A 25,974-nucleotide genomic window follows, 5' to 3' on the forward strand; every position below is an offset into this window, starting at 1 on the left:
TAGCACACACCCTTCTGTAAATTTTAGTTTATAGTAATAGACATCTGTATATTATATTCATAGCACATATATTCATACTTGTACATGTGTAATGACAATAAAGTTGAATTTAATCTAATCTAATCTAATCTAATCTAATCTAATACAAAAACAAAAGTGTATAATAAGAGTAGTAGTTACACTGTAGACATATTGCACACAGGTAATATTGCACATTTTCAAAGAATTCTGTTACTGTACATGTTTAAAATGCTTTGTTGTTGTTTATTATTGCAGTTAAACAGTAATAACAGAGTGTAATTATGATGAATGGTTCACTTTACTGATTGTAAAGTCTAATAGCAGCAGGGAGAAAGACACTTAGTCACCTTCAGACACTTAGTTATGTAACAGTCTGTCACTGAAGGAGCTGCTCAGAGCTGAAAACGTTTCATACAGGGGGTGAGAGTCGTTCTCCAGCAATGATGATAGTTTTGCTACCATCTTCCTTTCTCCCACCTCCTGTACAGTGTCCAGATGAATCCCCAGGACTGAGCTGGCCTTCCTGATCAGCTTGTCTCTTCCTTTCTGCATTAGAGATGCTGCTGCACCAGCAGACCACACCATAGAATATGGCTGAGGCCTCCACAGAGTCAAAGAAGGTCTTCAGTAGCTCTCCCTGCACTCCAAAAGACCTTAGTCTTCTCAGCAGAAAGAGTCTGCTCTGTCCTTTCATATAGATTGCCTCAGTATTGTCTGTCTAGTCCGGTTTGCTGTTCAGATGAACACCCAGGTATTTGTAAGAGTCCACTGTCACAATATCCTTTCCCTGAATGTTCACTGGTGGTAATGAAGTTTGTTATGGAAATCCACCACCAGTTCTTTGGTTTTCCCCGCATTTAACTGGAGGCAGCTCCGTTGGCACCAGTCTACAAAGTTCTGAATCATTCCTCTGTTCTCCCTGTCATCATCATCTGTGATCAGACCGACGATATCAGAGTCATCAGAGAACTTCTGTAGGTGACAGGTTGCTGAGCTGAACATGAAGTCTGCAGTGTAGCCGGTGAAGAGGAACGGGGCCAGAACCGTTACCTGCAGGGCTCCAGTGTTCCAGACAGCCATGTCACGAGTCCTCACGTACTGTGGTCGGTCTGTGAGGTAGTTCAATATCCAAGCACACAGATGATGGTCCACTCCCATGTACACCATCTTATCCCTCAGGAGCACAGGTTGGATGGTGTTAAAAGCACTGGAGAAGTCAAAAAACATGACTGTCTCGCTGTGCTCCCAGCTGCGAAATAGCCCGATTCAGGAGGAGGATGACAGCGTCTTCCACTCCAATGCCAGGTTGGTAGGCAAACTGAAGTGGATCCATTGATGAGCTCACCAGAGGTCGGAGATGAGTTAGCACCAGCCTCTCCAATGTCTCCATCAGATGCGAGGTCAGTGCTACTGGTCGGTAGTCCCCAAGGTCTTTTGGGTGCGACGTCTTTGATACAGGCACCACGCAGGATGTTTCCATAGCTGTGGCACTTTCCCCACCTTCAGGCTCAGGTCAAACATGTACAGCAGTATGACGCACAGCTGGTCTGCACAGGTCTTAAGGGTCTGATCTTTAATCCTGTCTATCATTGAACTACTTCATGACCTGATGGAACAGACAGTTCATCACCCTGACAGCTGACAGACTTAAAGGATATTCTTAAAGATTTATTTATGGGCTTTAAATATTACTCCATTAGTTGTGAAGGAAACTGTTGGTCGGTAGCAGCAGTTTAGGAGAATGCAGGAGAATCTCATTCTTCTCCACACAGACACATCCCTGTCTTTCTTCCAGCAGTTGACTCGGGAGCTGAGGCTTACCTAAAGTTTATGAAGAAGTACTGCTGTTACGACGCCATTCCCACCAGCTGTAAGCTCGTCATTTTCGACACGGCTCTGCAGGTACGTTGCGTTTTAATTTAATTAAGAAGACACTCTGCCAACAACCCAGAGGTTTAAAGGCTTTCTATTACAGATGAACAAAATGTAGCTTTTATAGACAATATGCAATGGTGATTAAAATGATTATTACCTAAATATATATTTTTTTTATTTACAGGTAAAGAAAGCCTTCTTTGCATTAGTGGCAAATGGTTTACGAGCGGCGCCACTGTGGGACAGCAAACTGCAGAGATTTGTGGGTAAGACACAGAGACAGTCAAACACATGCTAATCAAGTTTCTTGTCTTATTTATTAAGTTCAGAAGTTACACGTAGTCAGAGTTGGGATATGCAGGCAGCTGATTTTCTGTGCAAATGATAGAATAGCACTTGATCCAGCACATGGTTGTTTTTCCAATATTTCTCACTATCTTCTTTCTTCCGTGACGTACAGGTATGCTGACCATCACAGACTTCATCAACATTCTCCATCGCTACTATAAATCCCCCATGGTCAGTAGTGACACTAGATGTGTGCAAGGAATAGAACCACGTACACAGTGTTCACCTCATTTCAAAACATTTTTAACGAAACTTGTTTGGTGTCTGAAGCTCCCGAGCTGTCGAGTAAACCACGCGACGGCTCACGTCGACTACGCTTCATTCGTGAATCCGACTGTTCCTTTAAACCACCTGTGTGAAATCTTGCATTTTCTTCACATCGCGTTTCTTCTGAACATTTCTACTTGTTTTTTTTTTCCGTCCTAAAGGTTCAGATTTACGAGCTGGAGGATCACAAGATTCAGACATGGAGAGGTGATTCATTTCAAAGTAAATGAGCTGCATTAAGTAGATGATATCAGTCTGTATTGTATGTTCTAATCGTCATGTGGCAGTTAAAAAATATATTTCTATAAAATTCTATCAAAAAAAAATCTATTAGGTTTGCATCCTTTAATTTCTATTCATTTCCCTGATATTTTTTCTTTCATTTTAGTTCATTTACGTAGAAATGGATTAATTACACTAAATATTTCATTTGGATTTTACTTTATTTTTATTATTATTTTTTTATCGTTATGTATTTTCCTGGGGGTCACGGTGGCTTAGTGGTTATCACGTTCACCTCACACCTCCAGGGTTGGGGGTTCGATTCCCGCCTCCACCTTGTGTGTGTGGAGTTTGCATGTTCTCCCCGTGCCTCGGGGGTTTCCTCCGGGTACTCCGGTTTCCTCCCCCGGTCCAAAGACATGCATGGTAGGTTGATTGGCATCTCTGGAAAATTGTCCGTAGTGTGTGATTGTGTGAGTGAATGAGAGTGTGTGTGTGTGCCCTGTGATGGGTTGGCACTCCGTCCAGGGTGTATCCTGCCTTGATGCCCAATGACGCCTGAGATAGGCACAGGCTCCCCGTGACCCGAGGTAGTTCGGATAAGCGGTAGAAGATGAACGAATGAATGAATGTATTTTCTTTTCACTGTAAAATGTTTGGATGTAAGGTTTTCTAGCTGTAAATGTTTTTGTGTTTTTATTTTTTAAATAATTAATTTGTTTTTAAACTTAAAACTTTCATGAATGATTATTTTCAATGCTTTTATTTGTACAATTTTAGATTTTTAAAAACCTTTTTTTTCCACATTACGCTTAATCAGTGAAACTTAACGCTGATGGTCATTTTTTTGTCTATACACATTACTGTTTTTCCTCCTTGTCGTTTCCTTTTTAGACGTTTACCTGCAGTACTATAACCAAAGCCTCATTAGCATCACACCTGACGCGAGGTAACTACAGCTCGAACCCCACAAGACCTCAGAGTGCAATTCTAAGGCTTCACACTTCTAATTCTTGTTTCTTTCACAGCCTCTTTGATGCCGTTTATTCTTTACTGAAGCACAAAATCCACCGTCTGCCTGTCATCGACCCTGAATCTGGAAACGTCCTCCACATTTTAACCCACAAGCGAATTCTCAGATTCCTGTATATATTTGTTAGTAAGACCATTTTAATTTATCGACATTAGAATTTTATTCTCATTCTTTGTACTGTCTTTTGTATTTTGAGATTTCAGTGTCTCGGAAAACTTCCTGTTTACTTCCTGGTTTCTGCAGCTCCTCCCCAACTTGACCACACCCCCTCATCATTATTTTCCTGTGTTAAGCCTGATCCTTTAATCCCTTCCTGTTTATGAACATTCATTTGGTTGACTGAGTTGATGGAAAGTGTTGCATGTGTTAGCAGCTTTTTTTAAACGTTTCCTATTTTTAGCTTCCTAACTGCCTTCCTGGTTTCCCAGTGCCAATGATTTCATTGGTTCCAACATTTTCCAAGGGGTTCATTTACTTCCCAGGACCTTCCAGTTGTTCCACTGGTTTCCTCTTTTCCCCAGTGGCCCACAAATTTCCTCATGCCTTCTTGGTTTCCCACTGGTTTCTTGGAAATCCCCTTTGCCTACCTATTTCCCCTATATGTGACTATTTGTTTTCCAGTGGTCTTCCCTCTCTGTTTAGTGCCTTCCATGTTCCCAGTGGTTTTCCCAGTGTTTGTTTGATGGCTTTCTGTTTTCCCAGTGTCCTTTGTGATCCTCCCTGATTTATTTACCTTCCATGTCTCTTCCCAGCTGTCATCTATTTTCCAAGTGGTTTGTTGGCATCCCAGTTCTTTCCCAGTTTCTTCCAGTTTTCCGTGTCCTACTTGTTGTCCAGGAGGGTTCTTGGCTTCCTAGTACTTTCCTGGTTTTCCGTAGACTTCCTGGTTTCCTTTGGATCCCTGTTGTTGCAAAGGGATTGTAATTTTCCAGTTTCCTATAAATCCCCCCTGGATTCTGGATTTCCATTAACCTGCATGTTCTCCTAGTCCAGGGGTCGGCAACCTTAAACACTCCCAGAGCCATTTGGACCCGTTTCCCACAGAAAAAAAAAACACAAGGAGCCACAAAACCCTTTTGACATCTAAAATGAAGGTAACACTGGTGACAGTACAGTGTATTACAGTGATGTGTGTGAGCTGGTGACAGTACAGTGTATTACAGTGATGTGTGTGAGCTGGTGACAGTACAGTGTATTACAGTGATGTGTGTGAGCTGGTGACAGTACAGTGTATTACAGTGATGTGTGTGAGCTGGTGACAGTACAGTGTATTACAGTGATGTGTGTGAGCTGGTGACAGTACAGTGTATTACAGTGATGTGTGTGAGCTGGTGACAGTACAGTGTATTACAGTGATGTGTGAGCTGGTGACAGTACAGTGTATTACAGTGATGTGTGTGAGCTGGTGACAGTACAGTGTATTACAGTGATGTGTGTGAGCTGGTGACAGTACAGTGTATTACAGTGATGTGTGTGAGCTGGTGACAGTACAGTGTATTACAGTGATGTGTGAGCTGGTGACAGTACAGTGTATTACAGTGATGTGTGTGAGCTGGTGACAGTACAGTGTATTACAGTGATGTGTGTGAGCTGGTGACAGTACAGTGTATTACAGTGATGTGTGTGAGCTGGTGATTACAGTGATGTGTGGTGAGCTGGTGACAGTACAGTATATTCCAGTGATGTGTGAGCTGGTGACAGTACAGTGTATTACAGTGATGTGTGAGCTGGTGACAGTACAGTGTATTACAGTGATGTGTGTGAGCTGGTGACAGTACAGTGTATTACAGTGATGTGTGTGAGCTGGTGACAGTACAGTGTGTTACAGTGATGTGTGTGAGCTGGTGACAGTACAGTGTATTACAGTGATGTGTGTGAGCTGGTGACAGTACAGTGTATTACAGTGATGTGTGTGAGCTGGTGACAGTACAGTGTATTACAGTGATGTGTGTGAGCTGGTGACAGTACAGTGTATTACAGTGATGTGTGAGCTGGTGACAGTACAGTGTATTACAGTGATGTGTGTGAGCTGGTGACAGTACAGTGTATTACAGTGATGTGTGTGAGCTGGTGACAGTACAGTGTATTACAGTGATGTGTGTGAGCTGGTGACAGTACAGTGTATTACAGTGATGTGTGTGAGCTGGTGACAGTACAGTGTATTACAGTGATGTGTGTGAGCTGGTGACAGTACAGTGTATTACAGTGATGTGTGTGAGCTGGTGACAGTACAGTGTATTACAGTGATGTGTGAGCTGGTGACAGTACAGTGTATTACAGTGATGTGTGTGAGCTGGTGACAGTACAGTGTATTACAGTGATGTGTGTGAGCTGGTGACAGTACAGTGTATTACAGTGATGTGTGTGAGCTGGTGACAGTACAGTGTATTACAGTGATGTGTGTGAGCTGGTGACAGTACAGTGTATTACAGTGATGTGTGTGAGCTGGTGACAGTACAGTGTATTACAGTGATGTGTGAGCTGGTGACAGTACAGTGTATTACAGTGATGTGTGTGAGCTGGTGACAGTACAGTGTATTACAGTGATGTGTGTGAGCTGGTGACAGTACAGTGTATTACAGTGATGTGTGTGAGCTGGTGACAGTACAGTGTATTACAGTGATGTGTGTGAGCTGGTGACAGTACAGTGTATTACAGTGATGTGTGTGAGCTGGTGACAGTACAGTGTATTACAGTGATGTGTGTGAGCTGGTGACAGTACAGTGTATTACAGTGATGTGTGTGAGCTGGTGACAGTACAGTGTATTACAGTGATGTGTGTGAGCTGGTGACAGTACAGTGTATTACAGTGATGTGTGTGAGCTGGTGACAGTACAGTGTATTACAGTGATGTGTGAGCTGGTGACAGTACAGTGTATTACAGTGATGTGTGTGAGCTGGTGACAGTACAGTGTATTACAGTGATGTGTGTGAGCTGGTGACAGTACAGTGTATTACAGTGATGTGTGTGAGCTGGTGACAGTACAGTGTATTACAGTGTGTGAGCTGGTGACAGTACAGTGTATTACAGTGATGTGTGTGAGCTGGTGACAGTACAGTGTATTACAGTGATGTGTGAGCTGGTGACAGTACAGTGTATTACAGTGATGTGTGTGAGCTGGTGACAGTACAGTGTATTACAGTGATGTGTGTGAGCTGGTGACAGTACAGTGTATTACAGTGATGTGTGAGCTGATGACAGTACAGTGTATTACAGTGATGTGTGAGCTGGTGACAGTACAGTGTATTACAGTGATGTGTGTGAGCTGGTGACAGTACAGTGTATTACAGTGACGTGTGAGCTGGTGACAGTACAGTGTATTACAGTGATGTGTGTGAGCTGGTGACAGTACAGTGTATTACAGTGATGTGTGTGAGCTGGTGACAGTACAGTGTATTACAGTGACGTGTGAGCTGGTGACAGTACAGTGTATTACAGTGATGTGTGTGAGCTGGTGACAGTACAGTGTATTACAGTGACGTGTGAGCTGGTGACAGTACAGTGTATTACAGTGATGTGTGTGAGCTGGTGACAGTACAGTGTATTACAGTGATGTGTGAGCTGGTGACAGTACAGTGTATTACAGTGATGTGTGAGCTGATGACAGTACAGTGTATTACAGTGATGTGTGAGCTGGTGACAGTACAGTGTATTACAGTGATGTGTGTGAGCTGGTGACAGTACAGTGTATTACAGCTGCGTCTCTACATTACTACTATAAAAAAGAGGTGTTATTTGTGTAGTAACAGCGTTTAGCTCAGGAGTTATTGACTCAGGAAACTCCAATCTGTGAATATGTGACCAACTTTACTTACCGTAAGTAATTTTAACTTGCCGGCTGCAGCAAACCAAAAATGTTTCTGTTTCTGTGTGTCGGATTTCACAAGTCGGCGGCTATGACGCATATTTTGAGCGACAAAAAAATTAAACATGGTTTATTTTAATGTTACAAGAGCATCATAATCTTAGAATTAAATTTTTTTTAAAACTAACTAAAATAAGATAAATTTAAATTAAATATTTATTTTCCAAATCTACAGGGAGCCGCAGCAGAGGGATGAAAGAGCCACTTGCGGCTCCGGAGCCGCGGGTTGGCGAATCCTGTCCTAGTAGCAATCAATTATCCAAATGGTTTCTAGGCATCCCAGTACCTTTCAGTTTCCCAGTGGTTTTCTGGTTTCAGAGTTCCTTGTGGTTTCTTGGCTTCCGAGGGCCTGCAGCTTTCTGTTTTTGATGACACTTTCTTTATTGAGTCCATCTTGATTTCCCAGTGTCTGTTTGTTCTGTTATATCTGTCTCTTCTGGTCTCTTCTTGTCTCATCTTCCTGCTTTCCGTAAGACTTTCTGGTTTCCCAGTGGCTTCTACAGTAGGTTTACCCCTACAGTACCTTTAAGAGCTTTCCCAGTTCTTCCTTTTTTAATTGTGGGTTTTGGCAATGGTATGTTTCCGCAGCGGTGTGAGGGTTTCCCCAGTGGTTTGTTATTGGTTTCCAAGTGGTTTGTTGGTTTCCCCAGTGGCTGGTTCTGTTTTTTTCCCAGTGGTTTTATTCGTTTCCTGAGTGATTTTGTCGGTTTCTCTTATGGTTTGCTATTTTTTCCAGTTGTTTGCTGCTTTCCCTGTGTTTTCCAGACTTCTTAGTGTCTCAGTGGATTTATTGTTTCCAATGTCCCAGTCATTTCCTGGTTTTCCCAGTTTTCTCATTGTCTACTTGGTTTCACGGTGATTCTCAGGTATAGATTGTTAGCTGTGAACGTCACTACAGTACCTTGAGTCCTGCTCTATGATCATGTCATTTTGGAACAGCCCTAAAAAAGTCTGTCTTACGCCCAATTGCTTCCGCCTGGCATTTATATGTTATGTGCAGAGATCAACGATCCCAACACCACGATTTCTGCAGAGGAAAATTGAAGAAGCGGGAGTCGGGACTTTCCGGGACATCGCCACTATACAGCAGACGGCCACGGTGTACGACGCTCTGTCTGTTTTCGTGGAGAGACGAGTATCTGCACTGCCCGTGGTGGACGAAAATGGTGACAAATTATTGACTTAAAAACAACAAGCAAATTTAATATCACTAAAAATACTACTACTAATAATAATAATAAATGTAGCATGGTCTTTCTATTATTATTTTTATTTATTTTATTTATTTTTATTTTTTTATAGTACCTTGCGATTTTACAATTAATTTTTATTATTATTATTATTATTATTATTATTATTATTATTATTATTATTATTAATACATTTTTTTTCTAGGTAAGGTAGTGGCTCTTTACTCAAGATTTGACGTAATAGTAAGTAAAATTTTAACTTCAACTATTCTAGGTGTCATATATATGACAGGGTATAAAAATGCAGACAGCAATAGTTTTTACACCCCAGGATATTTTGCCCTTCTGTTCACGTCTGTCTGCAATAAATGTATTACAATTACATGCATTGTTTTTTTTTTTAATTGTGTGTTTTGATCGCAGAATCTGGCCGCACAGAAAACCTACAACAACCTGAGCATTAGCATGAAGGAGGCTTTAAGGAGACGGCGCTGTTTCGTCGAGGGAGTTATTAAGTGTTATCCTGACGAAACGTTGGAGACCGCCGTCGACAGAATCGCCAAGGCAGAGGTGGGCAGATGTTTTAAACTGAAACCACAGTGTACCAGACAGCTAAATATCTGGGTTTTAGTGTCTGAGTGTTTTGGTTCGTTTGATTTGTGAACATTTAAAGACTTTCAGCAGGAAGGAATTAGTGTGAAGTCTGTAATGAAGTCAGAAATGACTCTGACCTGTTAGTTGCTCAGGAGCTCCTGGTCACACAGTTCCACTGGACATAAAGGACATTATTTACATTTACATTATTTACTGTTCAGTGTCACCCAAATGAGGATGAGGTTCACTTTTGAGTCTGGTTCCTCTCAAGGTTTCTTCCTCACATCATCTCAGGGAGATTTTCCTCATTGCCGTCACCTCAGGCTCGATCATTAGGGATAAACTTTAACATTTGTATTCTGTTTCTATACTTCTGTACGACAATGTTAGACAAATAAACTGAATGAATAAAAATAAAATTTTCCCGGTGTGATATCCAGCTATATATTTGTGGGTGGGGTCTTTTAACTGTGATGCGTGATGTATATTTAACTCCTCAAACTGTACAATATCTATACAGTAGACATGCTGCTGTCTGTCCTCGTGTTTAGGTTCACAGGCTGGTTCTGGTGGACCGAGACGACGACACGGTTCAAGGCATCATCTCCCTCTCAGATCTTCTCCAGGCCATGATTTTATCTCCAGCGGGCATCGATGCTCTGCTCGCGTAGCCTTAACGTGACGAGTCCACGCCTCATCCTACGTTCACTCCTTCCACCTTCTCCTCCATCACACGCCACCGGTAATGTTTTCCCACCTTTAATCTTTATACACACACTGAAGGGAATTTAATTAGGAACATTAGGGACTTTAATGAGGTCTTACAGAAGTAATCAAACTTGGTAAAAAATTAATTTATTAACTTTTATGACGGTTCTCGTGTTTAATATTTTTATTTCATTATTTTATCGTTTCTTTGTGTAGAAAAAGTTCCTAGAAGTATTTTAAATGTTTTGTATTTTTTCTCCCCAGATATTGCCGAGTGATGTGACACGATGTTGATACACACACCACACACACACACACACACACCACACACACACACACTCCCCGTGGAAATAAGAGCTTCAACAGCTGCTAAACTGAACGCTGTGTCTTTTTTTGTTGTTGTTTTGTTTGCTGTAAATATTTTTTGTACCATTTGTGTCTACTGAGAGGAAATAAACAGCAGCTGTACTGAAACCTGGCACGAATTTGTTACTACTGTTTATTTTAACATGTTTAGCATCAGGTGATCGTCTGCTTTTTACTTTGATCAGGGACTCCGCACAAGTGTCCGACACCTAAGAAGGAGGCTGTGAGGTCTTTATCTTTATCATCGAACACAATAATGTCACCCTACTGCTGGTAATCCACAATCTGTTCTGAAAGCACAGTTAAAGTCAGCGCACGTTAGTGTAAAAAAACAAGGCTCTTACGGCACAGAACAACACATTAATACAAATCACAAATCATAAATCCGTGACAAAACGAATACAAACAATTGACAGTGTTAATGAGAATAAAGGCTTAAGGTTTTAATCATTCATTACACATTAATAACAATAACAATAACAATCGTCCCGGTCCCCAAGAAACCCTTTGTCACTGGACTGAATGACTAAAGGCCTGTCGCTCTGACATCTGTTGTCATGAAGACCTTTGAACAGCTGGTATTGTCCCACCTAAAGACTGTCACAGAACAGATGCTGGATCCCCTACAGTTTACCTACCGTGCAATCAGATCAGTGGACGACGCAGTCAACATTGGACTGCACTACATTCTGCAGCACCTGGACAGCCCAGGGACAGACGACCGGATTCTGTTTGTCGACTTCAGTTCGGCTTTTAATACAATAATTCTGGAAATTCTCCACTCCAAACTCCTAAGGCTCAGTGTACCCCCTGCCATCTGTCAGTGTATCTCATCATCTGCATTGTTTTCTTGTATAGTGTTATTTATGTGTGTATTGTATAGTATAGTGTTATTTATGTGTGTATTGTATAGTATAGTGTTATTTATGTGTGTATTGTATAGTATAGTGTTATTTATGTGTGTATTGTATAGTATAGTGTTATTTATGTCTGTATAGTATAGTATACAGTAGTATAGTGTTATTTATGTCTGTATTGTATAGTGTTATTTATGTGTGTATTGTATAGTATAGTGTTATTTATGTGTGTATTGTATAGTATAGTGTTATGTGTGTATTGTATAGTATAGTGTTATTTATGTGTGTATTGTATAGTATAGTGTTATGTATGTGTGTATTGTATAGTATAGTGTTATGTGTGTATTGTATAGTATAGTGTTGTTTGTGTGTATTGTATAGTATAGTGTTATTTATGTGTGTATTGTATAGTATAGTGTTATGTGTGTATTGTATAGTATAGTGTTATTTATGTCTGTATTGTATAGTATAGTGTTATTTATGTGTGTATTGTATAGTATAGTGTTATGTGTGTATTGTATAGTATAGTGTTATTTATGTGTGTATTGTATAGTATAGTGTTATTTATGTGTGTATTGTATAGTATAGTGTTATTTATGTCTGTATTGTATAGTATAGTGTTATTTATGTGTGTATTGTATAGTATAGTGTTATGTGTGTATTGTATAGTATAGTGTTATTTATGTGTATTGTATAGTATAGTGTTGTTTATGTGTGTATTGTATAGTATAGTGTTATTTATGTGTGTATTGTATAGTATAGTGTTATTTATGTGTGTATTGTATAGTATAGTGTTATTTATGTGTGTATTGTATAGTATAGTGTTATTTATGTGTGTATTGTATAGTATAGTGTTATTTATGTCTGTATTGTATAGTATAGTGTTATTTATGTGTGTATTGTATAGTATAATGTTATTTATGTCTGTATTGTATAGTATAGTGTTATTTATGTGTGTATTGTATAGTATAGTGTTATGTGTGTATTGTATAGTATAGTGTTATTTATGTCTGTATTGTATAGTATAGTGTTATTTATGTGTGTATTGTATAGTATAGTGTTATTTATGTCTGTATTGTATAGTATAGTGTTATTTATGTCTGTATTGTATAGTATAGTGTTATTTATGTGTGTATTGTATAGTATAGTGTTATTTATGTGTGTATTGTATAGTATAGTGTTATGTGTGTATTGTATAGTATAGTGTTATTTATGTCTGTATTGTATAGTATAGTGTTATTTATGTGTGTATTGTATAGTATAGTGTTATTTATGTCTGTATTGTATAGTATAGTGTTATTTATGTGTGTATTGTATAGTATAGTGTTATGTGTGTATTGTATAGTATAGTGTTATTTATGTGTATTGTATAGTATAGTGTTGTTTATGTGTGTATTGTATAGTATAGTGTTATTTATGTGTGTATTGTATAGTATAGTGTTATTTATGTCTGTATTGTATAGTATAGTGTTATTTATGTGTGTATTGTATAGTATAATGTTATTTATGTGTGTATTGTATCGTATAGTGTTATTTATGTGTGTATTGTATAGTACAGTGTTATTTATGTGTGTATTGTATAGTATAGTGTTATTTATGTGTGTATTGTATAGTATAGTGTTATTTATGTCTGTATTGTATAGTATAGTGTTATTTATGTCTGTATTGTATAGTATAGTGTTAATTATGTCTGTATTGTATAGTGTTATTTATGTGTGTATTGTATAGTATTGTGTTATTTATGTCTGTATTGTATAGTATAGTGTTATTTATGTCTGTATTGTATTGTATAGTGTTATTTATGTCTGTATTGTATTGTATAGTGTTATTTATGTCTGTATTGTATTGTATAGTGTTATTTATGTCTGTATAGTATAGTATACAGTAGTATAGTGTTATTTATGTGTGTATTGTATAGTATAGTGTTATTTATGTGTGTATTGTATAGTATAGTGTTATTTATGTGTGTATTGTATAGTATAGTGTTATTTATGTGTGTATTGTATAGTATAGTGTTATTTATGTGTGTATTGTATAGTATAGTGTTATTTATGTGTGTATTGTATTGTATAGTAGAGTGTTGTTTATTTCTGTACCTTTGAGAGTCACAAACTGCTGGAACCAAATTCCTTGTGTGTGTCAACACACTTGGCCAATAAACCTGATTCTGATTCTGATTCTGATAATCGGGTCCATTCCGAGATAACGAGATAAATGAAGTCATTATTACGACAAAAAAAAGACAGAACAAATATAATAATGCTGGGAGTCTTAAGACGTCTGTACAAAAACGTCTCTTTATTTATCTCTTTTTGTTGTAATTGTGTTTAAAGTGTTTTTTTCTTCAGTAACGAATCACTAACAGGACGATTCTGTGTGCTGTCCAGCAGATGGTGCTGAAAACACACGTGTTAGTCGTCTCGCGGTAAACAACACACACGTGACAGGAGCCACGTGAGTGCTCTGTGTGGCGTGTACACCGGATTTGTGCAGCACTGGTGATGGTGTAGAGGCGCGTTATGTAACAGGGCCGTAGTGTAGTGAACAGGGCGTGGTTTGTTTGGAGCTCGTTGTGCTGCTCCGTGACGCTCGCTGTAGAGCTGCGGGGTCTCAGGGCGCTGACAGCAACACAAAGGTAAAGAAGGAGGAAAATGGCGAGCGGGGAGGAGGCCGCGCGCCCGTACGTCCTGTCCTCCTCCTCCTCCTCGTGCAGTCCGGTGGAGCTCGAGGCGCTGTTCCCGTGCACGGAGCGGAGCGACAGCCCCGAGCTCCTGAGGCTCCGGCGGCGGCTGCAGCGGTGGCTCGCGCCCTACGAGCGCGCGCTGTCGTGCGCACAGAGACTGTTGGTGTGGGAGACGCCCGTGCACAGTGCCGTGGCTGCGCTCGCGCTCAACACCGCCTTCTGGTACGCGGTGAATAACGGTTTTAACCGTCATTTAAACCAACCGGGAAATTAACGGGTTTATACATTTATTTTTTATTTTTTTTATTATTATTATTATTTTTTTTTTTACACAAAATGTCCGTCACAAAATGGTAGAAGTTAGCAGAGATGCTAATGAGTTAGGCAGCTAGCTTTAGCCTTAGCTTAGCTTAGCCTTAGCTTAGCTTTAGCTCCATTCTGACGTGAAATGCGACGTGAACGCTTAGTTATTATATTAATAAATAGTGTTCTATTAGTAATTATTTTTATCCTAATAAAAGCACTTAAAGTACTTTGATAGGATAGTATGTGTGTTACCATAGCAACAGGAATACACGTGACATTTTAATGGTTTATTTATTTTACCTGAAATCAATCTCAAAGTATTTTGGCTGATTTTTTTTTAAATACTTTTAATGAATTTCCAGCTCGGAAACGTGACTGGTCACGTGATCAAACTGCTAGGCCACGCCCCCTATCACGAGCGCTTATCAATTAATTAATGAATTAACAAGACAAACTTTTGTATAAACGACTCCCTCTGGTTGGTGTTTCTGGTCATTTGTCCTCCAGGTTGTTGTCGTCTACTTCTTTACGTCCTCTGTTCTTCATCGCTGCGTCTCTGCTGGCCTTCACCCTGTTGGACAGATGGAAGGACAAACTGCCACAGATTGCTGGTACATTTACTGTTAATTTCAGGTGTACATTTGTTTAAAGCATCGTTTTACATCCTCACCTTGTTTTATTTTTGTTGTCCCTCACAGCGCTCCACACAGAGGCACCCGGGATAGAACGGTACGGACTATGGTCTTAATCTGGTATTAGCTTACGGACGTACAGGTCACCACATCATGAACATAATCTGTATAATTACATACAGAGTATCGTGTGTGTGACATCGTCATCTCGCTGTTTTAGAGACGGATCTTCATAAAGAAACATCACTTGAATTCTAAAAGTTGTTTATAGGGTGTGTGGGTTTGTGTGTGTGTGTGGAAGGGTGTGTGTGTGGAAGGGGGGTTTGTGTGTGTGTGGAAGGGTGTGTGTGGAAGGGGGGTTTGTGTGTGGGGAAGGGTGTGTGTGGAAGGGGGGTTTGTGTGTGTGAGTGGAAGGGGGGTTTGTGTGTGTGGAAGGGGGGTGTTTGTGTGTGTGGAAGGGGGGTGTTTGTGTGTGTGTGGAAGGGGGGTGTTTTTGTGTGTGTGTGGAAGGGGGGTGTTTGTGTATGTGTGTGGAAGGGGGGTTTGTGTGTGGGGAAGGGTGTGTGTGGAAGGGGGCTCTTTGTGTGTGTGGAAGGGGGCTCTTTGTGTGTGTGGAAGGGGGGTGTGTGTGTGTGTGGAAGGGGGGTGTGTGTGTGTGTGGAAGGGGGGTTTGTGTGTGTGTGTGGAAGGGGGGTTTGTGTGTGTGTGTGGAAGGGGGGTTTGTGTGTGTGTGTGGAAGGGGGGTGTGTGTGTGTGTGGAAGGGGGGTGTGTGTGTGTGTGGAAGGGGGGTTTGTGTGTGTGTGGAAGGGAGGTGTGTGTGTGTGTGTAAGGAAGGTTTGTGTGTGGAGGGGGGGTTTGTGTGTGTGGAAGGGGGGGTTTGTGTGTGTGTGTGTGTGTGTGTGTGTGTGGAGGGGGGGGGTTTGTGTGTGGAAGGGGGGGGGGTTTGGTGTGTGGAGGGGGGGTTTGTGTGGGGGGGGGGTTTGGTGTGTGTGTGTGGAAGGGGGGGTGTGTGTGGAAGGGGGGTTTGTGTGTGTGTGTGGAAGGGGGGTTTGTGTGTGTGTGTGTGTGTGTGGAAGGGGGGTTTGTGTGTGTGTGTGTGTGTGGGGAAGGGGGGTTTGTGTGTGTGTGTGTGTGTGGGGAAGGGGGGTTTGTGTGTGTGTGTGTGTGTGTGTGTGGAAGGGGTGTGTGTGGAAGGGGTGTGTGTGGAAGGGGTGTGTGTGTGTGTGGAAGGGGTGTGTGTGTGTGTGTGTGGAAGGGGTGTGTGTGTGTGTGTGGAAGGGGGGTTTGTGTGTGTGTGGAAGGGGGGATTGTGTGTGTGTGTGTTGAAGGGGGGTTTTTGTGTGTGTGTTGAAGGGGGGTGTGTGTGTGGAAGGGGTGTGTGTGTGTGGAGGGGGGGTTTGTGTGTGTGTGTGTGTGTGGAAGGGGGGTTTGTGTGTGTGTGTGTGTGTGGAAGGGGGGTTTGTGTGTGGAAGGGGGGTTTGTGTGTGGAAGGGGGGTTTGTGTGTGTGTGTGGAAGGGGGGTTTGTGTGTGTGTGGAAGGGGGGTTTGTGTGTGTGTGTGTGTGTGTGTGTGGCAGGGGGGTTTGTGTGTGTGTGTGTGTGTGGAAGGGGGGTTTGTGTGTGTGTGGAAGGGGAGTTTGTGTGTGTGTGTGGAAGGGGGGTTTGTGTGTGTGTGTGTGGAAGGGGGGGTTTGTGTGTGTGTGTGTGGAAGGGGGGTTTGTGTGTGTGTGTGGAAGGGGGGGTTTGTGTGTGTGTGTGTGGAAGGGGGGGTTTGTGTGTGTGTGTGTGGAAGGGGGGTTTGTGTGTGTGTGTGTGTGTGTGGAAGGGGGGGTTTGTGTGTGTGGAAGGGGGGTTTGTGTGTGTGTGTGTGTGTGTGTGTGTGTGTGTGTGTGGAAGGGGGGTTTGTGTGTGTGTGTGTGTGTGTGGAAGGGGGGTTTGTGTGTGTGTGTGTGGAAGGGGGGTTTGTGTGTGTGTGGAAGGGTGTGTGTGTGTGGGGGGTGTTTGTGTGGAAGGGTGTGTGTGTGTGGGGGGGTGTGTCTGTGTGTTGGAGTGTGTGTTGGGGTGTGTGTTGGAGTGTGTGTGTGTTCCAAATATTCACCTTTGCACCTGTATTCAGATTTAAACAGTTGTGGTCTAATCTGGAACGGTTCATTAAATACCCATAAAAACAGTAGTCATTGTGTTGTGATATTTTCCCTCTTCGTTCCTCCACAGAGAGAACATGAGCGTTCACCCGAAGCTCCTGAGCGTGGCTGAACTGAGCCACCACCTCGCCGAGAGCTACCTGACCTGCAGCCTCTACGTCCAGGAGATGCTTCAGTATAAACGGCAGAATCACGGCAAGGTGACGACGACGTCTAAAACCGTTCATTTGTTTTTAATTTGCTGGACATTTCTGCACGTATATGGAAGTTTACACCAGAACCAAGTGTGAGACTTCTGTAGTGTAGATGGATCCTGAATGTGTGCCAAAATACATTAAAAAACTCCTCTGTTGAAACTAACCACTTAAAGGAAAGCCAACACTAATCACACACCCAACACACTCCAGTGACTCATATGGTACTTAACAGTAAAATGTTAATGCCAAGGTTTAAACCTTTAGGGCTTCAGAGATGGTTTGTCGCTGCATATAAAAAGACATTGTGGTTTTTCAGGTTCTTTTTGTGCGTGCGTGTGTGTGTGTGTGTGTGTGTGTGTGTGTGTGTGTGTGTGTGTGTGTGTGTGTGTGTGTGTGTGTGATGTTGTCCACTCAGTTCTGTGTGATGACGTGCTCAGGATGTCTGGTGCTGGCCGTGGTTGGACACTACATACCCGGAATCATGATCTCCTACATTATTTGTGAGCAAACCTGCTTTGTTTTAAACTTTATTTATATATTAGTGAGTGATTGTATTTATACCTTCATTTTATTTTTAATCGTCCTCTGAATACACACTGAAGCAAATTGTCTTATTTTGTTGAGTGAAAATTTTGCTTCTCAAAATAAAAAATAAAGCACTTCGGAAAAGCATCTAAAAATATTTTAAATATTTATTAAATATCTGTGAATATTCGAAGGGATTTTTTTTTACTTAAGTCGCGTTACAATCGAAGTCAAAGTGTCACAATAGATTTCTTTAATATTTGCATATATGAAGTAAAAAAAAAGGTTTTATGTTCTGTTTTATTTAAATAGGAAATATTCTTTACAATTTTTCTGAATCAGTTTTCAAATAAATATTTCTAAATAATTGATATAAAAAATATTTATTTTTTACACAATTTAATTTAGAATAATAATTTACATAAACTTGTCTGGACAGCTGCAAAAAAAAATATTTTTTTTTTTGCTATACTTTTTTTTTCTATTCGAATAAGTTAATCAAGTTGGGAAATAAAATATGTTAATGTCCCAATTACCGTCTGTTAGTTTATTTGTAGTTCTGAGAAGGTAGTAGATGCAAATCAAAGGGTGCCAATACTTAAGGCAGTTCACTGAAGGGGAAAGAACACAGAAGTGAAGAGGTTTATATAGGTGCTGTTTTACAAACTGGGGGTTTGTGAGCCAATAGAAAACAAGTGGGCGGAGTCACTGAGCCGTTTCTCAGGTATCACAAGGTGAATTTTATTCATTACAATTTTGCTGCCATAAATTCAGCTAATGTTATTGTGTGTGTGTGTGTGTGTGTGTGTGTGTGTGTGTGTGTGTGTTTAGTGCTAAGCGTCTTGCTGTGGCCTCTGGTTGTGTACCACGAGCTGATCCAGAAGATGTACACGGGATTGGAGCCGATCCTGATGAAGCTGGACTACAGCATGAAGGGAGACACGCAGCACCACAAACACGACAAGAGAAGTGAGCGCTTTAACGTCTGCACGAGTTCGCCGTAAAGACGCCGTCACGCACCGCCGTAGACGTCTGTTATCCGAACTGTAATGATTTTATCACATGAAGCAGAGAGTGAGAGAGCTGGACAGGCTGAAGGACTAAAGCTGCTCTAATAAAAGTGTTTAATAACGATATGCATGTCATACAGACTTGTTCTAGCATGCAGGTTTTCACATCCTGTCTGTATGAATCCACTTACTGTGTGTGTGTGTGTGTGTGTGTGTGTGTGTGTGTGTGTGTGTGTGTGTACGCAGAGGTGAAAAAGGAACAGGAAGAAGGAGATGAGCCGAGGGCTGAGACAGAGAGTGAGAGCGAGGAGGAGCTGTCCTGCTTTGCCCCCACGGTAAGTCACTTATTACTTCATACTGTATATGTGTATATGGAGAAGACATTTAGTTGTACGTTAGGATTCTCGATGCTGATTGGTTGTCTTGTTTGTCCTCAGGTGGACGTAAAGACCACAGCGTTGGCGATGGCCATCACCGACTCCGAGCTGTCTGACGAGGAAGCGTCCATCCTCGAGAGTGGAGGATTCTCTGTGTCCAGAGCGACCACACCACAACTTACAGACGTTTCAGAAGGTACTGATGAGTCAGTGTATTAACCTGTGTGTGTGTGTGTGTGCGTGTGTGTGTGTGTGCGTGCAGTAAGTTACACGTCCACCAATCTGTTATTTGCTATTAAAGACGTGACGGTTTCTGTTTCTTGTCTAGACAGCGAGCGAGATTAAGATCAGTAGTAGTTGGAACAGGAATCTAGTGCCTTTTTCAGACGCTGTGAGAAATCTGAGCTTAACTTAATTTTGATTTATTACAAATTAGTACCAAATTATTTAAATAAGTTGTAATATTGTACTTGTTTTCGGTAAAAAGATGAAAATGTTTACATGTTAGTTAAATGCAGTTTGTCTGCGTCACAGATTTGGACCAGCAGAGCGTTCACAGTGAACCTGAGGAAAGCTTCTCAAAGGATCTCCCAGAATTCCCCTCGGTGGAGGAGTTTCCATCCATCGAGCCCGGACTCTTTCACTTTCCACTGGGTTCTCAGGAGGAGTCTCAGAGCCCGGCCAGTTTGCTCATCCAGCACCTCGCTTCTCCGCTGCACTTCGTTAACACGCACTTCAATGGACAAGGACAAGGCCGCGGTGCAGCAAGTGAGCCCGAGGTGTCCCCTCGCACCCTGGAGGCCCTCAGCGAGGAGATCGTTAGCACTGCCATCTCTACCGTGGTGCAAAACACCCTTTCTGCCCTGTTGAGCTCCTCGGAGGCGGCCGAGGCTCCCGAAGTGGCCGAGTTCCTTCCTACCGAAACGCCGCCGTGTCCTACGGAGTCACCTCCCGAGGAAGGGGACAGGACGGGCGAGGACACGACGCTCGTCGTGCCAGAGGACGAGGACTTTGAGCTTCTGGACCAAAGTGAACTGGAGCACATGGACGATGGGCTTGGGTTAGGGTTTGACGGACAGGTGACTCCGACAGACGCGCCGCCGATCGACCAGCAACCGCAGGAGTCCTAGCATGTTCCATATCAACGTCCAGAAATGCCGTTTATTTATAGTGTAGATCAACACACTGAAGCCAGTCACTGTTGTTTTATTGTGTGGAGATTTCCCCCTGACCGAGGGTTGTGTTTAAGTGAGAAGGGAAGACTGCTGACAGATGAGACGTTTTGGCACCTTCATGTCCAGTATGTATAAATATATGGAATGATATCGTTGCGTCTAAGAAAAAAAAAAAAAATCTTAGGTATCACTTGAGCTCTTGAAGGAAAAATCGACCCTGAACAACTTTTACTAATTCTTTTTTACGTATATATAAAACTGTTTAGACGCATTGGTCCGATTCCCCAGAACGCCGTCGCTGATAGTGAGGTGAGTCAGATAGAGTTACTCAGTTAGAGTGAGCGATGCAGCGGCACTTTAATCCTTTAGCCCTGTCCGGCTAAACCGTGTCTCTGCTGCTTTGAATCTGCTTTGCATTCTGGGAATTTGAGTCTAGTGTTTCTGTAGTCTGGATTTCTCAAAACAACGGCGAATTGTGTGACTTTCGGTTTTAGGCACTAACATTTGTGGGAAGGAAAAAAAAAAAGGTTGTATGCGAGGTCACTGTTTCCCTGAATTTCTCTGAACTTCTCTGAACTCTGTAGTCGTTTATCGATGAATACACAAACGTTAGTGTTTCTGGGTGGAGTTTTCCTTCAAGATGAAGCTCAAAGGCCGTAATATCCGTCCGCTACGACATCCTGCTTACACACCAGAATTCTGTACAATTTATCTTTTGTTCACAATTGCTTTATACTTTAATGAAAAGCACGTCTTTCTTTCTTTCTTTCTTTCTTTCTTTCTTTCCCACACTTCTCCCAAATAGTGGTGATGATGATGATGATGAAATCGTCACAGAAAGAATTTCACTAAGCATGATTTTTTTCGGCTAGTAAGAAATCCTGCTTTTCGGAGGTTTTACTTAACGTCATGGTGATAAAAAATATACACGTACGTATATAAAGAAGGGAGTTAATCCTCGTGTGAGCGTTACATCTCGCTGTAAAAACACAAGACAAGGGACAACGTTGTTTTATTAGCGTGTAGGTTCACAGATCCTTAACCCAGAGACCTAAAGCACTCAAGATTATACTAGTCTAACTTTAAAGAGATGTTTTATCGTTTATAGTTGTGTTAATGTTTATATATCGAAATCTATATATATATACACACACACATATGTATATATATATGTGTGTATATATATAGTGTGTATGTCTGTCGTCTTGGGGCTCGGGGACTTTTTATTTATCCGTATCGCTCAGTAATGACGTAATACTGTACGACTTTGATGTAACGCCTTGCTCAGTTTGCATTATTTGATTTCTTCCACAGGACGTCGTGTTCTATTAAAAACAGTTTGGCATCTTGCATCGTGATCATTTTTACTTCCTGACTCCAGTGAGCACTTGTGAAATTGATTTAAATTAAAAAAAAAAACAAGAAAAAAAAAACAAGTGTGTTTGTTTCATGTGAGACCATTTCAACAGGACGCACTTTGGACTTTTATATAAATACAGATTTTATATGACACACGGAGTCGGACACGTGCGTGTAACGTGATGAAAATTCATCCCTTTGTGTACAACAGGTCTGTTTGTGGGCGTGGCCAATTTTTTAGAAGCCAAATGACTTTGCAGTGTCGTGTCTTGTATCTTCATGTTGTTTTGACTCCCGTCGTGTTTTAACGTCGGAATAAAACTCAGGAGATAAATATGGAATTTTATTAGAAATTAAATGAAATTCTTACTAATGAAAAGTTTACAATTAGAAAGTATTTCGCAGCGAAGGGACCGGGAGGCTAAAATAATAAACATAATGAATCTTGATCATAAATCTAATCTATATATATATATACATACACTTTGATTTTTAAATCATATAAATCTAAATATTGAAACTGAGATTGTAGAAATAATTAAGAATTAAGCAAGAATTTATTATTTAATAACCTTTTTTGTTATTGTGATGCTCATTCGGATTCGTTTGAATAAAGATGATGCTGATTTCAGGCGACAGATGTTTACATCCTTATTCCAGCTGCGAACGTCTTCTCCTACGAGCGACAGGAAATTAGACGGATTAAACACGACTAAGTGCTACATCAGATTCACTCCACCTTTTTGTTGTGCGCTCACCGCCGTGATCTCATTAACTGCAGCCTCCAGTTCTTTCTGCAGCTTTTCGGTGATGACGACGTCTTCACACACCGACCACTCGCCATCCTGAGACGTCACGGGAACGCAAAATATCAGACCGGCGGGAATTCCGAAGTGCCCTGGATGATCAGACGGGATTAGTGTCCAGAGATGACCTGTTTGTGTGGGTGTGTCTGACCTGAGCGGCTGGCTGGACGTACCTGTACTGATCACACCCAGTGAGAAGATCTGATCAGACGAGTCGTTCATCCATGCGTCCACAGCTGTAATGATTGCTTGGGATGCTGAAATAGCTGTAGTCCTGTTCGTTTTGACAGAAATGGCACTTCGACGTGAGCCGACCGAGCTCTGGAACTTGTCCTTCAGCCATTTACTGTCAGGAGAAAGAGGAGAATTACTGATATGATGAATAACATGCAGAGGACGAAGACAATCAGGTGCTTATTCACACTCCGCCCTCTTCCACATACGGACGCTCGTGATTGGCTGTTGTTGCTGTGATTGACAAGAGGAAGAGAGTTTTGCTCCTCCCATCCAGAGATCGTTATAGTCTCTGTTGTGACGAGGACAACGATATGCGCACGTGTTACGTGTTAAGTGTTAGAATAATCAGATTTTGTTTCGCTTTCACTGGGAAATGTTTACTTCATGTTCTTGTATAATTTTTTTTTTTTTTTTAATTGTTATTGTTTATTATTATTTCCTACCCATCATAAATCGTCTCCAAGACGCTGTGAGAGAAATCTTCAGGTCCCCAGATGGCACCTTTATATCTGTACACCTTCGCTCGCTGCAGGTCGATGTGGAAATGACCGCTGATGTTTCCCCAGACGATGACATCGGTGATATCTGAGATGAGAGAGAGAGAGATGTTTTTAGTCATGAGGAGAGGAGTAAAAGCAGGACGCTGCTCTCGCGTTTGCATGAATAAATAAATAAATAAATAAATATTTTACTTGTACTTCTGAAAACAACTGCAGTTAACTGGCAAAAATAACTAATGTTTTTTTTTTTAATGACCAAATTCACCTGTCTTGCTTTAAAGGTGCGATAAGTAAATTTTTTGCATATGCAAATAACCTGGAAAATATTTAAAGCAGGAATAAATAATAACGTCTGAATCTGTGGCTTCAGCACAAGTGCATTAAGCAGAAGAAACTCATTTGGAAAACTGATTTCAGGTCCAGAATGTTTGTTTGTGTAGGATGGGCCTGATGTCAGCCTCTATGTTAAGAGGGCGTGGCTTCATCTGGGAATGGGGCGGGCTTAAGGTGATCAAATGTTGACCCCAATCCATGTAACCAATAGAACGCTAATCTTACGTAACGCACATTTAATTACAGAGTGAATATTTGAACGAATGGAGGTGGAATTCAGACCGTGGTTTTTCACTTCTAGCTGCATGGCAAGCTGAGTCCTCGCTTCTCCTTCCAGCTGCGTTGCCATCGCCACAAAGCGCCGTGGATCCACAGAGGGCACGTTGTCGATCAGGAGGCCACACTTCAAGTTGATGGCGACGTCTCCTGCCACCAGCACTCGTAGATCCTTTTGCGCGTTTTCCTCGATCAGACGTCCGTAGTGATGGTATCGCTCCACCACTCGGCTCAGCCGCTGTTCCGGTTCCTCGCTCGGTTCCTGGTCGTCCAGAAGCACGATCAGATCAGCTGACTGGAAGGCCTGATTCAGGTCGGAGTGGACGGTGACTTGGTGAAGCTGCGGCAGAACCATGTCCTCGACCTCCATTTTAAGAGCCAACAGAGTGTCTTCGTTGGCATCTTTGTCCAGAAGGTGGAGGCTGATGCTGGGGACGGTGGCGAATGTGCCGGATGTGAAGAGTAACGGGACGAGGTGGTAGCAGATGGGGTTTAAAGCACTGCACAGAGACTTATTGTCAGAATATTCAGACCCAATCGAGAGGAGTAAAATAAAATGATGTGACCACGAATGGGAATTAACTGGGAATGTATTACTACATGCTCTTGATTACATCACTCCTGAAAACTGACCTGAAAAATCACATGAAATTTAACGTATTGTGAAGAAAAATGAATCGTGGTCAAAAAAAAGAATCATCTGATGAGAAATGAATCACAAAGCTAAATGAATCATTTGATGATTAATGAATAAGGTGAAAAAAATTTGATAAATGAATCCTGTGATAAGAATCATGTGGACATTAACGTGTACGTAAAGAAATTGTAAATTGTTTGAATAGAGAAATATCACACGTGAAATAACGAATCGTTGCAGATCGCAGACTCGTATATGTGCCACTGTACTGTAGGAAATTAAACTCTGAGCAAGTGACACCGAATCAGTGACCCTGAACACGATTCTTTCTTAAAAAACAGTACATCACGACACCTGCTGATCCAGATGTGGAAGGATCGGTGGAGTTTGCGACGTCGCTCTTCATCCTGAAGATGAAGTTCTGTTGCCTGAAGGTTCTCTGCTGCGATGTTCAGCATCTGCTCTGTGGTCATGTCTGATGTGATACCGTAGTAACCCTGAGAGATGGGGAAGGTTGAGTTAAGTACAAAAAAATGGTTTTAAACCTCAGTTCACTGAAGAATCATTCACAAGCTCTTGTAGCATCTCTTCTACCTGTACGTATTCAAGAAAATCACTAAATCCTCCGAGAAGCGCTCCCTTTCCTCCACGACCAGTCAGTTCCCTCCACACCATGGGGCTGCTCTGGTGTTTCCAGCCATTGGATGAACAAGTGTCTTCAAGCCAAGTCTGACAGGAAGAGATTCACACAGTCCTTAAATAAACACAGTTAAAGACACAGTGTTGTAGTGTGAGTGTGAGCGGTGACTCTGTACCTCCCAGACACTGGGCAGCATGCACATCTTGTGAATGTGGAAATCAGGCAGGATGCTTTGTAGCAAATCTGCTAGAAGCTCAGCTTTGGCGTAATAAGGACAATCTGCCTTTCCTGTTCAGAATAATACAGAATCAGAGACGATAAACAAAAAAAATACAAAATAAAATGTACATTTTTTCAAATTTTAAATAAACAATAAGCTTCCAGATATGTTTAAATGTGTTAGTTTTCTCTTTTGGCTGTAAAAAATACATTTGAAATTGAAAAAAAAAAAAAAAAATGTAAAGTTTTTACCACCTGCTAAAACGAAGTTAGCCATGGTTCCTAGCATCAAATGGTTGCTAAGCAACCGCTGGTGTTACACAGAAAGCGATCGGTTAGCAACACGTCACGTCATAGCGCGTTATACTATTAAATCTCGTCGCTTTACTTAAACAAATATAATAAAAAATTAACAAATATTTTTTATCGTGATATATCGTAACTTACAATACTACGTCACTACGTGCCAGACGAGTTACTCTTTCTATCCGTTTTCGTGAGGTCGGAAATGATTTCAGGATGCACTACAAAATGGCCGCGGCCTTAATACGGGTGCGTTCCAAATCCGTCA

At 41.5% G+C, this 25,974-nt stretch overlaps 3 protein-coding genes across 7 annotated transcripts in view; 2 read left to right on the forward strand and 1 right to left on the reverse strand.

Moving 5' to 3' along the window:
• Nucleotides 1–10,493, forward strand: part of prkag3a (protein kinase, AMP-activated, gamma 3a non-catalytic subunit) — a 12,933-nt gene extending 2,440 nt beyond the window's left edge. For 2 of the 4 annotated variants that reach the window (XM_060860908.1, XM_060860912.1), the window contains 11 exons: nucleotides 1,817–1,923; nucleotides 2,081–2,162; nucleotides 2,357–2,415; nucleotides 2,673–2,733; nucleotides 3,628–3,682; nucleotides 3,762–3,888; nucleotides 8,633–8,798; nucleotides 9,028–9,065; nucleotides 9,246–9,392; nucleotides 9,968–10,158; nucleotides 10,389–10,493. In XM_060860908.1, the coding sequence (XP_060716891.1) occupies nucleotides 1,817–1,923; nucleotides 2,081–2,162; nucleotides 2,357–2,415; nucleotides 2,673–2,733; nucleotides 3,628–3,682; nucleotides 3,762–3,888; nucleotides 8,633–8,798; nucleotides 9,028–9,065; nucleotides 9,246–9,392; nucleotides 9,968–10,087 (962 nt within the window). In that variant the 3' untranslated portion in view covers nucleotides 10,088–10,158; nucleotides 10,389–10,493. The remainder of the gene's footprint in view (nucleotides 1–1,816; nucleotides 1,924–2,080; nucleotides 2,163–2,356; nucleotides 2,416–2,672; nucleotides 2,734–3,627; nucleotides 3,683–3,761; nucleotides 3,889–8,632; nucleotides 8,799–9,027; nucleotides 9,066–9,245; nucleotides 9,393–9,967; nucleotides 10,159–10,388) is intronic. The other 2 variants (XM_060860911.1, XM_060860910.1) reach the window with 2 other exon arrangements.
• A 3,316-nt stretch (nucleotides 10,494–13,809) lies between these two features.
• Nucleotides 13,810–21,746, forward strand: retreg2 (reticulophagy regulator family member 2). The gene is made up of 9 exons (XM_060860059.1): nucleotides 13,810–14,252; nucleotides 14,844–14,947; nucleotides 15,035–15,065; nucleotides 17,183–17,312; nucleotides 17,725–17,809; nucleotides 18,666–18,803; nucleotides 19,091–19,179; nucleotides 19,282–19,417; nucleotides 19,756–21,746. Exons 1-9 carry the CDS (start codon nucleotides 13,999–14,001, stop codon nucleotides 20,349–20,351), a joined length of 1,563 nt encoding a protein of 520 aa, XP_060716042.1. The 5' UTR covers nucleotides 13,810–13,998; the 3' UTR covers nucleotides 20,352–21,746.
• A 497-nt stretch (nucleotides 21,747–22,243) lies between these two features.
• mdh1b (malate dehydrogenase 1B, NAD (soluble)) lies at nucleotides 22,244–25,751 on the reverse strand. Of its 2 annotated transcripts, XM_060860061.1 has the most exons (9): nucleotides 25,659–25,751; nucleotides 25,360–25,472; nucleotides 25,139–25,273; nucleotides 24,899–25,041; nucleotides 23,914–24,407; nucleotides 23,242–23,383; nucleotides 22,735–22,907; nucleotides 22,514–22,653; nucleotides 22,244–22,431 (listed from the first exon to the last, which is right to left on the reverse strand). In XM_060860061.1, the coding sequence occupies exons 1-9, from the start codon at nucleotides 25,690–25,692 to the stop codon at nucleotides 22,399–22,401; spliced, it is 1,407 nt and encodes a 468-aa protein (XP_060716044.1). In that variant the 5' UTR covers nucleotides 25,693–25,751; the 3' UTR covers nucleotides 22,244–22,398. The 2 variants fall into 2 exon arrangements, with proteins under 2 accessions (XP_060716044.1, XP_060716043.1); XM_060860060.1 differs by having other exon boundaries at nucleotides 22,244–22,653.
• Nucleotides 25,752–25,974: the final 223 nt, after the last annotated feature.

The sequence above is a fragment of the Tachysurus vachellii genome, chromosome 24, assembly GCF_030014155.1.
Source record: "Tachysurus vachellii isolate PV-2020 chromosome 24, HZAU_Pvac_v1, whole genome shotgun sequence".
Classification (NCBI taxonomy): domain Eukaryota; kingdom Metazoa; phylum Chordata; class Actinopteri; order Siluriformes; family Bagridae; genus Tachysurus; species Tachysurus vachellii.